Source organism: Apaloderma vittatum, unplaced genomic scaffold, assembly GCF_000703405.1.
Source record: "Apaloderma vittatum isolate BGI_N311 unplaced genomic scaffold, ASM70340v1 scaffold19615, whole genome shotgun sequence".
In the NCBI taxonomy this organism is placed as follows: domain Eukaryota; kingdom Metazoa; phylum Chordata; class Aves; order Trogoniformes; family Trogonidae; genus Apaloderma; species Apaloderma vittatum.
The window spans coordinates 18,564-34,766 of record NW_009716728.1 but is presented as its reverse complement, the minus strand read 5'-3'; the positions used below and the strand labels follow the sequence as shown (position 1 = coordinate 34,766).

General features: G+C 40.2%; 1 protein-coding gene across 1 annotated transcript in view; it reads right to left on the bottom strand.

The window, feature by feature from the left end:
* Positions 1-1,152: 1,152 nt before the first annotated feature.
* Positions 1,153-16,203, bottom strand: part of EGF (epidermal growth factor) — a gene marked incomplete at both ends in the record, with an annotated part of 32,095 nt that continues 17,044 nt past the window's right edge. The window contains 9 exons of the mRNA XM_009869654.1: positions 1,153-1,317; positions 2,775-2,925; positions 4,837-4,950; positions 7,676-7,801; positions 8,793-8,909; positions 9,576-9,725; positions 10,187-10,336; positions 11,092-11,259; positions 14,706-14,929. Of these exons, the coding sequence (XP_009867956.1) occupies positions 1,153-1,317; positions 2,775-2,925; positions 4,837-4,950; positions 7,676-7,801; positions 8,793-8,909; positions 9,576-9,725; positions 10,187-10,336; positions 11,092-11,259; positions 14,706-14,929 (1,365 nt within the window). The remainder of the gene's footprint in view (positions 1,318-2,774; positions 2,926-4,836; positions 4,951-7,675; positions 7,802-8,792; positions 8,910-9,575; positions 9,726-10,186; positions 10,337-11,091; positions 11,260-14,705; positions 14,930-16,203) is intronic.

The following is a 16,203-nucleotide window of genomic DNA, read 5'->3' as shown; positions in this document are numbered from 1 at the left end:
TCTGGTTATTTTTTGTGACCATTTATATGACATATATAGGAAATACAAGAATCTCACAATTTGTCTATTCTGTATGCATCATTCCACTGATGAGGTTTTGAAACCTGGGTCATGAGAACAAACCAGGCTGTGCTAAGCTTTAATTCTGCACCTCTAACCATTAGTTAATAGAAAATATGAAATGTAACATCTTCTCTACTTTTATAGACTAAATGTGTTAGGAACCTTTAAATAAGAATGGAAAATATTAGCTTCCATAGTTAACTTCTTCTGTAGCTTAACTTCTTATGCCTAGGAGAGTCTAATTTTAAAATTAACCTAGACTCAAATGAAATGCCCTACACACAAAGGTAGGCCAGCGCGCAGCAGAAGACTCTTGATTCGGCTTCTTCTGGCTCTTTTTTGGTGTTTACTTTTAAATAAAAATATGCATTTAAACAAGACCCTCAGAGAACAGCTATCTGCCAAAGTTATGACCAAAAGGACTCTAATTTATTAAATGCAGAATGTTCAAGGGATATTGATGATAGTTTCACATCAGACTGAGTTTGTTATTTAAGATAATTTTTGCCATGAGAAGAATCCCAAATGTGCACAGCTCGTTACAGACATGGAAAAGGCCCAACAGTACTTTTACAAGAGAGGTACCTTAGGGTTGCATCCCTGATTTTACTCTTTTTACTGCCAGGAAAACTGCTTTCATGTTCATTGCTGGATGCATCACTATGAAAGTTTGCCATGGGAAGGTTAGTACATTGCTTTTCTCAGTGGCAAGGAAACTTTCAGGTGCCATGATACACCGAAAGGGAAGCAAACTCAAACTGATATGATAGCTAGCAGAGAAGAGTCAAACCCTACCATGACAGTTTCAGACATCAAGAACTCTTAAGGCAAACCAAGGAAGAAACCAATAGCAGCTCCTGAACTCCCTCATCAGTACAAAGTACGGCTCCTCTTCAACCCTAATAAGGTCTATTCTTTTTTCACCCCTACACACATCACTCACTAAGACCAAAGCGAGTACTGCAGGTAAGGGACATGCCAGAACTTTCTGAATTGTTCACAGATCCAGTCACCGAAAAGCAGAAGAGCCACGAGCCCTCTGTGAAAACCAGTAGCACCTCCATGCCAGCGCGTGTTTGGAAGCACTACCTGTGACAGTAGGCAGCCAGGGAGCCCAGCAGCAGCAGGAGGACCAGCGCTGCCACGCAGGCCGTGATGGTGATATTCCGCATCTTCACCCGCTCGGCGTGCTGCTGCTCCCACCACTCCAGATCGCTGAACTGGCACCGCTCCCCGACGTAGCCTGTCACACAGCTGCCAAAAGGAATCGAGCACACTTTGTAACTAGCAGCGAAGGAAAAAACCCAGATCATCACTTCAGTCACCTTGTGTATTGATTTACCATTGGCAACCTCTACGGAAATACCCAGTTGAATTTAGTAGTGGTGAAGACAAAATGACTTTAAAGGAATGGCTGTCAAAACCTGTAGAATTCAATATTAAGACTTTATTTTTTTTTACTGTGAAGCTATTGAATCATCTGTAGAATTATACAGAAAGACTAAATTTCCAGATCCCAATGGTTAAAGACTAAATAAAACAATTTTCTCTTAAATCCTGCTGTGTGAGTAGTGATTCCTCAAGATTTTCCATTTAACTGTTTCCACCAGCAAATGTTCCTTTCTTTGAAACAGGCAATATAGGACTTACTTGTATTTTCAAAGTGATTTGGTTAAGGGAAGCAAATTTTAATGACTCCTTACTTTAAAATAAAAGATGAATGCAAGTGTTAAAAAACCCAACAACAACAACAAAACCACTAACTGTGTGGGTTAGAAATATCTTCAGAAATTAGTTTTAATACCAGCTACCTCTGTAAGAAGTTTGTGTTTATTTGTTTGTCTTTACCACTGTAAAATCCAACATAGAATATCTTATCAGTGCATGAAACCCTCAAATCAAAATTAATAGAAAATGAGAAATACATCAAAAAGAAGCTTAGCCTAGTTTTACTGTCTAAGGTGAGAGATATAAAAAAAATAATAAATGTGAAAAATGAAAGATCTACTCAATTCATAACAACCAGCAACATAGACTCAAATCCTTCTTCCAATTCTTACGGATCTAATGTTACTCAAGTCAAAGGAGCTAGTCAAATGAGCAAAAGAAGCAGGGTTTGACCAGAAGCAGCAGCTTTTACGTTCGATCAGCATTCATTATTAAATCAGGCACAAACTCTCTCATTCTGGCGGAAGTTAGAATGCATGTATGTTGCAAGGCAGAAAAATCCTGATTTTTTAATGCAAGATCACAATAAATTTCAAACAAGCTGGAAGATCTACTTTCTAGTGTGAGAGCTTTTATTAATTAAAATACAAATCACATTTGGCATGTGATTTTTGCTAGATATTTTTGCTAGGTAACATTTTTCCTTTGATTCAGTCTTTACTATCTTACGGCCTACATGAAGGAATGCTGCCATCTAGTGAGAATTCAGCAGCGGAAAAATTCAGCAAGGTTCACACCCAAACCCTGGCCACCAAGAACAGGGCTAAGCTTAATTTTTTAATGGCTTCACCTTCCAGAACTGAAGAATGCATACATTTGGATTCTTACAATGATCACTTACAGAAAAGAGTTGAGTCTTATTGACAATTGCTAGTAATGAGTGATGAACAGATAATTTATGGACAAACACTTCACCGTCTGCACTCAACTGAGCCCTAAGGATAACATTCAGCAACACAGACAATACAAATTTCTGTACTTACTTGCAGGCATAGTCTTGTAGATCAGAAACATAATTGCACACTCCACCATGGAGGCAGTATGACTCGTATGAAGGAGGGCACCCGACAACATCAGCTCGCACAGGGTGTGTAGAGTATTCATTGCTGACAGTAGTGGGGGACACAGTAGATTCTGAAACACAGGATTTCCCAAGGACATCTCAAACTTTTGGCTACATTGGCAACGTGGTCTTATAAAAGAATTCCAGAACTTCAAGACAGAAAACCGATAAAAATATATACTTTTGACCAATTACTTGCATTTTGCCTATTTGCTTATGCTGCTTATCAAATTTAGATCTTTACATCAAAATACTAAACATGTTTGATTCTAGATTTACAGTGAAAGACCCACAGAGGTTGGCTGCATTCTCTCTATTTAAATGTGCATGTACAGCTCTGAGAAACAATTGCACTGGCTGTCTAATTACTTAAGCTTAAATGATGCTTGCCATTTTTGCAGCTTTAGGCTATGATAAATCTCTACTTCGAATAAAGTACCAGATATACAGGTGAAGGGTGACTGTATATCCCATACTTGGATCTGAGACTGAAAACTTTTGACATGCAACTTGTCAGTCATTCTTATGCAGATTATTTCTACTCTGCTGCCATCCAGTTGATTGCATCTATATGCAACTGCAGATCACATTTTTTACTGTTTCAAGTTAGCTCAGGTACAGATAACAGCAACACTGGGGAAGCAGGGAACTCTATTGATCCAGTTCTTCAAAGGGTTCTGTAGCCTGCTTTGAATCACACACACTGTCACCTACACAGATATCTAAACCAGCTAGTTTTAAAGGCAGCTCTAATATCTTTGCACAGCATGACCTACGATGGAGACATACCCTAACAGAAAGGGAGCGCTTTCTTGCCTGCTTTGATGTTCCAGCGAATCTATAAGGCAGAATCAAACATCTACATGGCAAAGAATTTCTAGCAATATGGCTTAGCAGAAATGCACCTAATCACTCTCTCTATGGGCTCAGTTTTAGGACTCACACCAGCTTTAATGCAACATGACCGTCAGTAACATTTATTCTTTAAAATTTCATTTGCATGAGAACTGCCATGGCAGAGTCTGAATGGAAAGGGATGAGTGATTTTAGTGAACCCTAGGTGTGACTGCACTCTGGAAAAAAAAAAAAATCAGCTTGCTGGAAGAGTTTAATAGGCAAAGAATTAAAACATTGTGTTAACACACATGAAGACATGGGATCAGATTTACAGCTGAGGGATCTAGAAGGCATTTCTTGTCCTGAGTGACACCTGAAACTACTAAAAGCTTAAGTAACTGAAAAGGGAGTAGGCATCCTGATGGGTGTTCTACTTCTAAAAGCCATGATTTCCGTCTGGTTTTCTGCAGAAATAGATCTGTGATAATCATGTGAGGTTCCTCTGTCATAAGAGAGTCACTCGATCTAGAGTAAAATTCACCCCAATGAAGAGGGTTACACAAGGTAAGGTGATGAGTCACACAGCTCCATGTTTTCAGAGAATGTTGATGTCACATTGAGGCAGTGAAATGAAGGTCAAAGAGTCACTAGTGCTGAACCTTCAGGAGCTGCCTTCATTAAACTGGTAACAAGATTTTCTAAAGAGTTTCAGAGCCTTTTTGAAAAATTAGCAAACTAGCTTATTCTGAAGACATAAACAGGCCTTAAATTACGTGCAGTTCTTGTGCCAGCCTTCTGCAGAGGGAAAGAAGGCATAGAATGCTTGAAAAAATTACACAGACTGAAATCACTGCCAGAATTTTACTTCCAAGGAGCATTTACCTATGCTGTTGATTGTAAAGATCATTAAGTAGATGTGTCATTGCATTTAGGCAGTAAATGTTACCACTGAACTTTAATACAAATATTTCCAAACTAAACTCCCATCTGGTCTCCTTAGTCCACCTCAAAATAGCCTCCTGAAGCAAGCTGCTCAGTATGTCACTATACATGATTTCCTTAATTTCCAGGTATAACCACTTATGTAAGAACTCAGTTCTTAATTAAAGACCGCGTCATTTTAATTGCTCACTCCATTTACTCACTGCAACCAGTTCCAGAAGCATCATCAGCACACGAGCAAGTGAAGTTTCCTTCTGTATTTGTACAGGTTATGTTCTCTCCACAGGTGTGGGAACCCATCTTGCACTCATCAATATCTGTCACCCAAACAGTCTGCAGTTAGAAGAATGAAAGGCCTCAGAGCATCGGTTAAAAGGGCAGCGGTTGCACCAAAGACTTTTCCTCTGCAAATATGCATTCATGGAAAACCTAATGGAAAGCAACCAGCGTACTTCATATGCCAACTAATCACAAATTCCCTGCCTCACAGAGGATGCTATGCTGCTGTAGAAAATCTCTGCAGGATAGAAGAAGGAAAGGCCTCTCTGTGAAATGTAAGGAGTACAGTGGAGTTGAAGAGAAAATTTATTTGTACCAGCTGTATTCTCCTGGCATTGCTAGCCACAGCTTTCCCTCTGGATGCGTACTAGGGTACTGTGGTTGGTACTCTTGCATTAAGACAGCAGAAAGGTTTGAGAGTGGGGAGTGGCCTGGTCCAGCCTAAACAAAAAGTTTAGACAGAAGGAAAGGGTATAGAAACCTATAGGCTTGTCCAGTTTGTGTAAACACTTACATAAAGTGATCCTCTGAACTACTACGAAAAGACTCCCTGATACTACAAGAGTTTCTAGGCTCAGAGACTGCGTTAGAATCATAGAATTGTCAGGGTTGGAAGGGACCTTAAAGATCATCTAGTTCCAACCCCCCTGCCATGGGCAGGGACATCCCCCACTAGATCAGGCTGCTCAGAGCCCCACCCAGCCTCGCCTTAAAAACTTCCAGGGATGGGGCTTCCACCACCTCTCTGGGCAACCTGTGCCAGTGTCTCACCACCCTCATGGTGAAGAACTTCTTCCTAATGCCCAGTCTGAACCCATTCATCTCTAGCTTCAATCCATTCCCTCTAGTCCTATCACTACCCGACATCCTAAAAAGCCCCTCCCTAGCTTTCTTGTAGGTCCCCTTGAGATACTGGAAGGCCACAATAAGGTCTCCTCAAAATCTTCTTTTCTGCAGACTGAACAACCCAGACTCTCTCAGTCTGACTTCATAGGAGAGGTGCTCCAGCCCTCTGATCATCCTCATGGCCCTTCTCTGGACACGCTCCAGTACATCCATACAGGCTCATACGATACCTCTCACCTGCATCCTGCTGCACCCCCTCGCCCTGCCTCCACACCTCCGCTAGCAAAGCCCATGGCAGCAGCTCCTGCCAGGCTGGCACTGCATGGTGCTAAGTGCCTAAGGATTCCCCTCCAAGGTGGGAAACTTTGAAAGGGTTCATATATCAGAGTTTGGGAGCCTCTGATTAATTTCATGAACTGTCAGCAGAATATACGTGCCAGATCTACTCTAGGGAAAAAAAAACATCACAGATTTACCATCCCGATTTGTGTGAAATCATTGCTTACACCACCAGGACCTTTTCCACAGAGAAAGTAGTAGGATCTGGCCAAAAACAGTATAGAAAATTCAGAGCACTTTTAAAAGCAAAATTAGAGGAATTAAACTGTTAAACCATATTCCAAGAAATGTGATTTCAACAACACAACATGAACGCATCTTGTATTATCTCTGGATATTCTGACACATTTCTGGACACTATGCATGCATGCATCTAAAATTGAAGTAAAAAAATCACTCACCCTTTTCTGCTTTTTACAGTGCATTTCCAGTTATCAAGCACAAAATCAGTTCCATTTTTTTTAACATCATAACAACATTGCATCATTTATAAAACGCTGTGAAACTGTATCTTATTATATCCTGGACTTAAAGACTTCAAGAAGAAAATGGACTGTTTTTCAATAATAGTGTTAGGTATCACAATTGTCATACCACAAATGGCGAGAGGTCAGGGCTGCTTGAGGACATGCCTTGCAGGTGATGCTGGTTCAGCCAGAGGAGCTTATCACTTCTGTCTGCACTTCCAAACATCCTCAAAGGCATGAGCTCTGGATTTCTGACCACTGCAGGCAGTGAACCTCCTGCCTCTGAGACTTCCCACACCTTGCCCCATAATAATGATATTGTTCTTAATTTTTCAGTCACCCTTATCTGTGTCAAAGAACCAAAGGCCAGTAAAGACCGTAAGAATTGAATCAAACCTAGTGGGTTTTGAGTTAGGCTATAAAGGAAAAAGAAAAGGACAAAAAAAAAAAGCCAAGATGCTCATAAAGCTCTGAACAGACTGTTTGCTAGTCAAATACTAGGGGGCAATAGTTTTCCTGCTCCTTTATATTTACTGCTAAGATGGATTAAAAAATTAAGAAATGTGAGAAGTGAACTGGAGCTGGATGGGAAAATCAGTGGGTCTGATTATTAACAAGACTCTAAATGTACTCAAGTTGTCAGTGTCAACACCTTGAACCTCATGCCTATTAAATAGACCTTGAATTATTTGATGAGTATTATGACACACTCAATACCTGCTTTCGTTTATATTCATGGCAATGATTTCCAATAAAGCTCTGCTGCTTCACCTCCACTTTCCTCTCTCTCTTGCCGTAGCTACTAAAAAGAACTCAAACACTGAGAGGAGATATCCACTGACAACTATGGGCTTTGCATATTGATCAGTTGCTGAGGATGCCACACTTGGAACAGGAAGGAAAGAATCAAAAAGGAAGAAGTGACAAATGTCAAGTGCCCGGATGAACCACTGTTAAGATCCATGCCCCTATCAGGTTTTTCCAAAAGAACCACAACAGCTCATTTGACAGCCTCACAGCTTGATGAGAGGTTAGCCCAAAGACATGTCTCTTGCTTGCCCACCCTGCCCCAGCTTTCCAGGCATAGCACAACCCTCACACACGCCCATACCGTAGCAATGCACTCCGTCTCCAGTGTAGCCCTCCAGGCATTTACAGACATATCCCCCTTCTGTATTGATGCAGCTCGACACATTTCGATTACAGCGGTCCATATTTACAGCACACTCATCAACATCTGTGAAACAAAAGGAGATGGGACACATAGGTCCTAAAGACATCAGGTAAATCAATAAAAAGAAATGTCTACATCATGAATCTCCCTCAGACTATGCTGACATTTGTGCATCTGAAGCAAATGGGAAGAGAAGGGCTTTGTGGTCTTTTCTTGCTATGAAATTTGGCGTGGATGTTTTAAAGAGCCTAAGACAGTCAAAAAGCTACTTTCAACTGGAGGCCCAGAGGTTCCAAAAATACCACTTGCTTTAAAAAAAGTCCTGCTCAAAACTAACCTTATATTCTTAAACCCTATTTGGAGAGAAATTTTGCTTTGAAAAAGAACACATAAGCTTAAAAAAAAGTACCACAATGAAAAAAAATAACATCCATTTCACTTTCCAATGTTTTCTTCCTTTCCGTAGCAATATAGACTGCCACGAGTCTTCATGCTTAGCTGCCTAGTGGTGGATTGCTGTTTCTAATGCCTTTCTGAGTTGCCTTTATGAGACAACAAAGTGCTTCCATTTATGTTGTATGCAAGTCCAAAAACTTAAAGATCACTCTGAGCAGCGTGTCATCTCATTGTTAGAGTCTCTTTCTAGTGCTAGAAATGCAAGCAGCACTCTTATCTAAACATTACATCAGTAATACTAATTTTTAAGAGATTATTTAATGCATATTCCAAATTATACATCAACTATCATGTCTATAGACTGAACTTTTATAATTAGACAATTTTTTTAAAAAAAACATTATGTTTTTATTCCTATTATCCTTACTATTGCTTGTTAATATTAATAGGATTAGCACTCATGACTCAGGGGAAAGTAAGGCATGTGCTAATGAGTCATTTTGTCTCGCATGCTCTCTGCTCATCATCCCTTTCAAAACAAGCAAGACCTTTCTGTGATGCCTCAGGCAGTAGAGCTGCCAATGTGAGAAAAGACAGATTTTCTTCCTCTCCCATAATCTACAGTTTTCCACAAGGTTGTATTAATGTCTTTTATTACCATGGCATGATTTCCCTTTCCTGGTAAATCCTTTCAAACACTGGCACATAGCACCATCTTCCAGCAAAACACACTGTGCATTGACATCGCATTCTAGTGCAGTGCAGTCATCTTGATCTATAACATAAACAACAAAAAAATCCCACTAGATGTATTTGGAAAGATCAAAGGAGGTACTGTACACTAAGAAAAAAACAAACAGGAAAAACAAACAAACACCAACTGACGAAAAGCTAACAAGAAAATCAGAACGTACAGTCAAAGTTTGAAACATAGCTCTCCAGGGTTAATGATGACATGCCAATATAATCATTAAGGCTGTTGTCTTTGTCTGCATGGACTTGATATGTCATCTAGCATCAGTATTTCCGAATACTTTATGCAAAACCTGCTGCAAAATTTAATGATCTAGTGTCATTGAACATATATAGAATTCAATGGGTTTACTGCAATTTTGCTCTAGAATAACTTAATATACTTACAAAATCTAATAGACAGACTTTTTCAAGTGTTCCAAATTAGAAATGTTTATTCACTAGGCCTGAATAATATCTTCAAGTTTTGCTAACATAGCAAAGGAGCATGGAGATAAACAAACAAATAAACCCAGTCCTACCTGGCATAGTTGCACAGACCCAACCTCTTTTAAGAGGGTTACGGGCATAAATGCCATGAGCCTTGGCACTAAGTCTTTCTTCCCTTAAGATCTATGATTGCCTTATGTTCTACAAATCTGTCCAAAGCCTCACAGTAAATAGAAGGAAGACAATAATCAGACTCTACCTGATACCATGATTTCAGCCATCAGCAAAATGCTGTTTTTCTGCTTTTCCCCACTGTCGGTATCCTTGAATACTCCATTGCTTTGTTTGCTCTGGAGCAAGGTCTCTCGTGTTGGCATTGGCACTACCTCCTTTTGCACGGAGACACTTCCTGAAAAAGACAAGAAAGACGTGACACAACTATTTGAATTAACTAACTTTCCAATTTTCTACTGCTTGTCTGCTTTCCAATAAACATGGTGGTTTCCTTTTAAAATAAACATCAGTATCCTCCCAGACTAGCCTGCTTCTGGACTCAAATTATTCCTAAAACCACTCACTAGTGGGTTTTCTCAAGTGCAAAATGCAAACAATGCAACTCATTGCTCATAATACTTGCCAGCACTGCACACATCTCTCCTGCTGCTAATACAGCAAGGGAAAAATTAGGATGGTCAGAAAACATGCTACTGTCCCAGGATAACACACCAGTGTTTTCATTCTTCAGAGAAACTATCACAGAATCACACAGAACCTATCATTCATGTAGAGCAACGTAAATATTCTTCAGTGCTATCAGTCAGGATCCCCAAGGATTCAGGGGGGGTCTACTTTGGAACTGGAGGATTGTACCTTCCGTTGTGTTGGAAGCATCCAGAGCATGGCAGGTTTTTCCATCTTGAGTTTTCCAAAATCCTGGATGGCACGTGCAATGTGCAACTCCAAAATTATTTTCACAGATCTGATCACAGCCTCCATTCTCATACAGGCAAGGATTTGCCCCTAATGCAGAAAAAGAGGTAACTTAACAAGCTGCATCTTCAGTCAACATGTTTTAACTGTGCAGAGTTGAAGCAGTTCCAAAAAGAATTAAGACTGACAAAAACTAGAACATCCTTTTTTTGAAAAAAATAAAACCAAATGCATATAGTAAAGCATAGACATCATCACCTAGCTTCTGGCAGGAAAGTAGATTTGCAGGTTTCTGTCTAATAAATGTATCATTTTTTTCTTTATTTCCTCTATTATTCTTCCATTAATATTTAGAGTCCTCACATTCCTTCAAAGAACATTACAAGAGCATAGGAAACCTGTGATTACCTTCTTTCAATCCCAGTCTATTGAATTACTTTTTTCTGCTCAGAGGGAGACCGTTTCCAACAGAAAAACAAATTACTTGATCCCGAAACAATAAACCTTAAAAAAAAAAATCTTTCTCCATGTCCTTTGTTATTATTTGCATGTGAGACGAGGGGTGTTAATAAACTAGGATAAATAGGAATTAGAAGACTGTGGTGGCCTCATGGCAATTGATCAGTATCTATTCTTGGGCATGTTCATAAATATACAAAATCAGTTAGCATTCCTGGGACACATGCCCAGACAACACTTTCAATAAATGCCCTTCTGACTATGCAGGGCCTGTTAAAGAGCCTATTTCTGAGGAGATAATCCTGTCTCCAAGGACATTTATTCTAATGGTATCAGTGAACAAGAGGAGGCTGTAAGGGAATGACTGCTTAGTTTTTGCAGTATACCTGGTTTCGCCAAAGGATGAACTACAACCATTGATGAGGGTCTCAGCATGCTGCCTCGAAGACGTACCCTGTTTTGGCCGGTCTTCTTGTCCACCCTCACAAGTGATGGCCTAGCCCAGTCAGAAAACCAAAGGTGATCCTCAAACACTGCTACATCAAAAGGGTGGCCTACAAAGAAATTAGATTTCTCATTTCCTCAGAGGTAGAACATACACAGGAAATCACATGAACAAAAGCAGTATCTGCACACAGGACTACTTCTAACACCATAGAATAGCCATAGCCACTTCTCCACTTTGATGTCTCATGAGGAGGAGGAAGTGTCCATGAATGATGGGCCATGGGCACTTGTTACTTATACTCTTAGCAGAGAGACTATGACACTCGCCTGGCTCAGTGCAGTCTCTATACTGATTTTGACCACTAACTAAATCAAGGTCACAGGATGCTTCTACCTCAGACATCATCATTTCTTGAAGCAGCATTGGGAACAGCCTTTCAGAAGTGGAGTCCCTCCCTCCTCTGGCAGTCAGTGGCCCAGCACAGAGCTGCTGAGGTACACAGCTCATTTTGCAGTCTTCACGTAAGAAGGAGAAGAGGACCTCCTGGCACATGTTGTCCTGCATAAGTGTACCAGCACAGAGCAGCCCTGGGAGCTACAGACACTATAACCACTGTCTCTACAAGACCCAGAAGTACATACAAGTGCAATACGGTGGTCCACACGTACATATAAACATGCACAGACATTCACTAGCAAATTCCTCATAGCACAAAATTCAAGAGGGGAATTATCTTTCCTCACTTCAGACAGCTAGCAGCAGTAGGCTGTGACTCGTTAGTCACTGTTAGCCACCTAACTAACAGTAACAGCTAACACAAATCACAGGATGCAAAATATTATCCTGGTAGCTTCCTCTCTTTTCACTGATTACAAGCAGGAATCTAACACTTACATGACTAACAGTAGGTGAGAGAAATTCCACCTCAAGTTCAGAGTACAGCAATTTTTCCTCGGTAGCACAACTTTACCTACATTAGGTAAACTCAGATCCCTAGTCTGATCTCCACAGAGAAGCTCAGCAGTTCAGAATCCAAAGGGCACTTCCAGATACAAGGGCAGACATACTTATGAAGATGTTTGCAAAATTATTCTGACTCTTTTTTCTGTCATTATATAAAATTGTCATTAGTCCACACATAACCACACATTCTTTCTATACATTTAGAAATCTTATATTTTCAGGACACTCTTTGGTCAAGCTTTTTGCAATGAAAGGTGAGAATATACGTAGTACTTCCATGGATGTCCACCTGTTTCAAAGTGGGTGCTTCCTAGCTGAAGCAGGTTTTCTTTGTCCTGGCGTTACAGTCAGCATACCCACCTCACTTTGTGCCATTGCAGGCTGAGGCCCTCTGAAAGGTGTGTTTTGTAGGCACATGATGCTGCAATAAATGTTTTTGGTTTTTTGATGTACATCTCAACTAGGCGAGGTTTAATTTGAGTAATGAAATTGGGATCCCAAAATGTATTAGTTAAAAAAAAATTAAAAATAAAGCTGAGCAAATGAAGTAACAGATAAACTAGAGCCTTGGAGAAGTGCTCATATATCTTATGTATCTTATATATATCTTATATATCTTATATATATATCTTATGTCTTTGTGTCATATATCTTAAATACACATCAGAAATAAGTTGAAAAAAAACCCCGCTCCTGCATAAGAAAAATTCTAAGACACTGTTCCTAAGTGTCGAGTTTAAGACTATTTTTTAATTCTATTAGCACTTCACTACCTCTGCTGAATCATGCCTCATTGCTAGGTGTGGTTCCTAGTTTCTCTTTCCATTAAATTTGAGCAATTCTCCTCAGATCTACTGTCCCCACCCAAGCAGTTACTCACAATTTTAAGATCTATAGATTGCACTATCAAATTCCTTAACCTCTTAACTTATAAATTCATTAAGGACTAAGAATAGAAATGCAGTATCATCAGTGGAGATAGCAGGAACAGAAAAATGAATAATCACACAAACCCCTTCCACAGTGCAAACCCAACCAACTGCGTAAACAAAAGGAATGGTTGCGTTGTTCACTGCCTTGGGAGGGTGCTTACAGGCTGTTTTACTTACAGCTGAAAACGGTTGTAGCAGAGGAGCAAAAATATTTATTTTGCATGCAGCTGCACCGAATGAATTCTCAGTACAGGGCACTAGAGGGAGCAGCTGTAATAAAAATTCACGCACAGGACAACGCCTATGAAAAGATGCCACCTTCCTGTCCTCACTGTACAGCTGTCCAAGAATAGAAGCTGAATTCTGCTCTCACTAACACCATTATCAAAACATCAGCATATCAAGTCTCTCTGCCTCCCTAAATTCATACCCCTGCAGGTCTGAACTTCATCTCTTTCACTTCTTGCCACACAGGTGTCAATGTCCTTTTCTCCCACCTCCAAACAGTCATACCATTGCTTCAAGCTTTTCCCCTATCTGTATTTCTCCAGCATTCCCAGCTCTACTTCTCTGTTTTATTGCCGTAAGACATTTTCTCACACCTTATGGAGAAACAAAATGAAACTTTCAACAGGCTTCATGTGCGTTCTTTGAAGATCAATTGCAAGGTGGAGCACAGAGCAGAATACATGCCATGGGGGAAAAGAGAGCAATGCTTGAAAGTCACTCTGGTCAGGGCTTTTGATGTCTTATGAACTGCAGAACGCTACTCCCTCCAAGACCTCACTCTGCTCACCTTCAAACAAGTGATAGGGCATCTGTCTTAGGAAAAGAACATGAGCCTTCGCAGAGCACAGACTAGAAGAGCAGCTGCTTAACAGAGTAACCATAAAGCCTTTACCCATGGCAGTCATAGTGTTGAGCCAAGAGTCTTCATTCTGTCCATGTTTTGTATGCACATCTGCAAAATTGTCCCCAGACAGATATCATGCACAAAGGGAATTGTTCTTTCTAGAAACTGATTTACTGTGTGTGAGATTCTTAAACACGTGTTTTACTTTAGATGTGGTACATCAGTTCTTTTCTCTTGCTCCAAAACAACACAGTTACATGTCAAACAACAGAAATCCCATCCGTAACAACTACCAGCATATTGTATAAATCATTTTTGTGTTCAGAGTCTATTGTGTATTTAAAACCATCCTACTGGTCAAAACTGCATAGACGCAGTTTTGTTGCTCAAGGACTTTAATCGCCAAGATTAATTCTCTTCCAGCCTCTGTCAATATAATTCACTGGTGTAATAAACAGTGCAAGATCTGAATTACACTAAGCAGCCATGCACAAAGCAAGCAAACCATATTTTTAACATTTTCCTTATTTTTGTTTTTCTGTGAAGGCAGAGAAGTTCTCTGAGCAACGCAAAGTGGCTGATTAGTAAAAGTAGAGTGTTAGAAAGATGTTCTTTTGCTAAAATGAGCAAATAGAAGTCAAGTGGGTAAGAGAACAACAAATAACTGAGTGATGACATTAACCTCAACATAGAGATGCACAGGTTACGAAGAACAGCTGCTGACAGGTAATTCACATGCACATATGCAGATACACAGGCACATTGACAAACAGCAGTAGGTGATTATCAACCCCAAAGCCTCACCTACATCATTCTGTGCAAGAATTCGACGACCAGAACCATCCAGGTTTGCACTCTCAACCACCGACTGCTTAGCATCACACCAGTACAGTTTGCCAGTTAAGTAGTCGAGAGCTATTCCACTGGGCCACACCAGACCGGTGCTGGCTATAACCCGGCGATCAATGCCGTCTAATGAAGAGCTGTCAATCCGGGGATTGACCCCCATGTCAGTCCAGAATAATCTCCTTCAGAAAACAAAGTGCATACAGGAAATCAGTGAGTAAATGTTTGTCCTCCTCTCCGTGGAGTTCTTTCAAAGCAGAAAGATCAGATCAGAGCAATACAGGCCTGAGGCACATGAGGAAAAGTGCACACTTCAAGCAAATATATTGGCTGCTCATCTTTTCACACTTGCCATAAGACTCTAGGTGATTGCACTGGGACTTATGCAGAATCCCCACTCTTGTCACAAAATCTTTGAGAAACAGCTCCTGCCTATGCTAACTGCCAACTCTCTGTGTCTGTTTTTTGCATTTTCCACGTGATTGCTGACAGCAATTTGGTGAGTGCAGACAACAGAAGACAATGCGTTAGCTAGCCCCTTGTCTAAACAGAGGTGTTATAATGCAACAAATGGAACCAAAATTACCCACTCCCTATGGAAAGCAAGCAAGAGTCTTCAGGCTATTTTGTGGTTTGTTGTTTTTTTTAAATAAACCAATATCAGGCCTAGTCTCTTTTCTTCTTTTAGTAAAGTCATGATTCTCAGGGTCTCCCTCTGGAGTCCCGAGTGTTACTCCCTGAGTGTGTACTATTTTTCAATGAACAGACAGTACTAGATAGCAGCTCAAACTGAGGATAATCAAACCCACAAATTACTTCCGTAGTTTGGACTCCAGTCTTCCCAGGCATCAGGTGGCTTGGTTAGGTTTACTGGAATAACCCACATATTCATTTAGTTTTATCTGCATGAGCAGTTTTGACAATGCAGGGATCAATATTTTCAATAGCCTTAATCGTGTCTCAGATCCCTCTTTAATGCTGACTTTACAACTATGGACAATGCTATAACGCCTGCTACTCCTTTCACTTTCTAATACGTAAGGTTTTAGCCATGTTTCCTCCTCCCTTTCCCCCTTGTAACCTTTGCCTCTACCAATAACTCTAATAAACAATCTACCTGAAAACTACCCATTCTTAAAAGTTTTCTGCAAAATGTCTATATCATATGCAGCCTCCACCAAAACATTATTTCAGGATTTTTATGTCCAGAGTGAAACTAACAGAACACCCTCTCCAACTTAGCCTCATTACTTCATTCACTAGTACTTAGTTATAGCAAGATACGAGCACCAAAGGAAAACCTCAAAACAATAGATTTAAAATCATCCTACTACAAGCGTATTGACTGAAATCCATGGGGCTTTGCAACTGATTAAAATGGCCAGAATTTCATAAAGAGTTTAAACACTCAAAACTACTGCAATCATCTCAGCACTAGATAGGAAGATATAAGGTG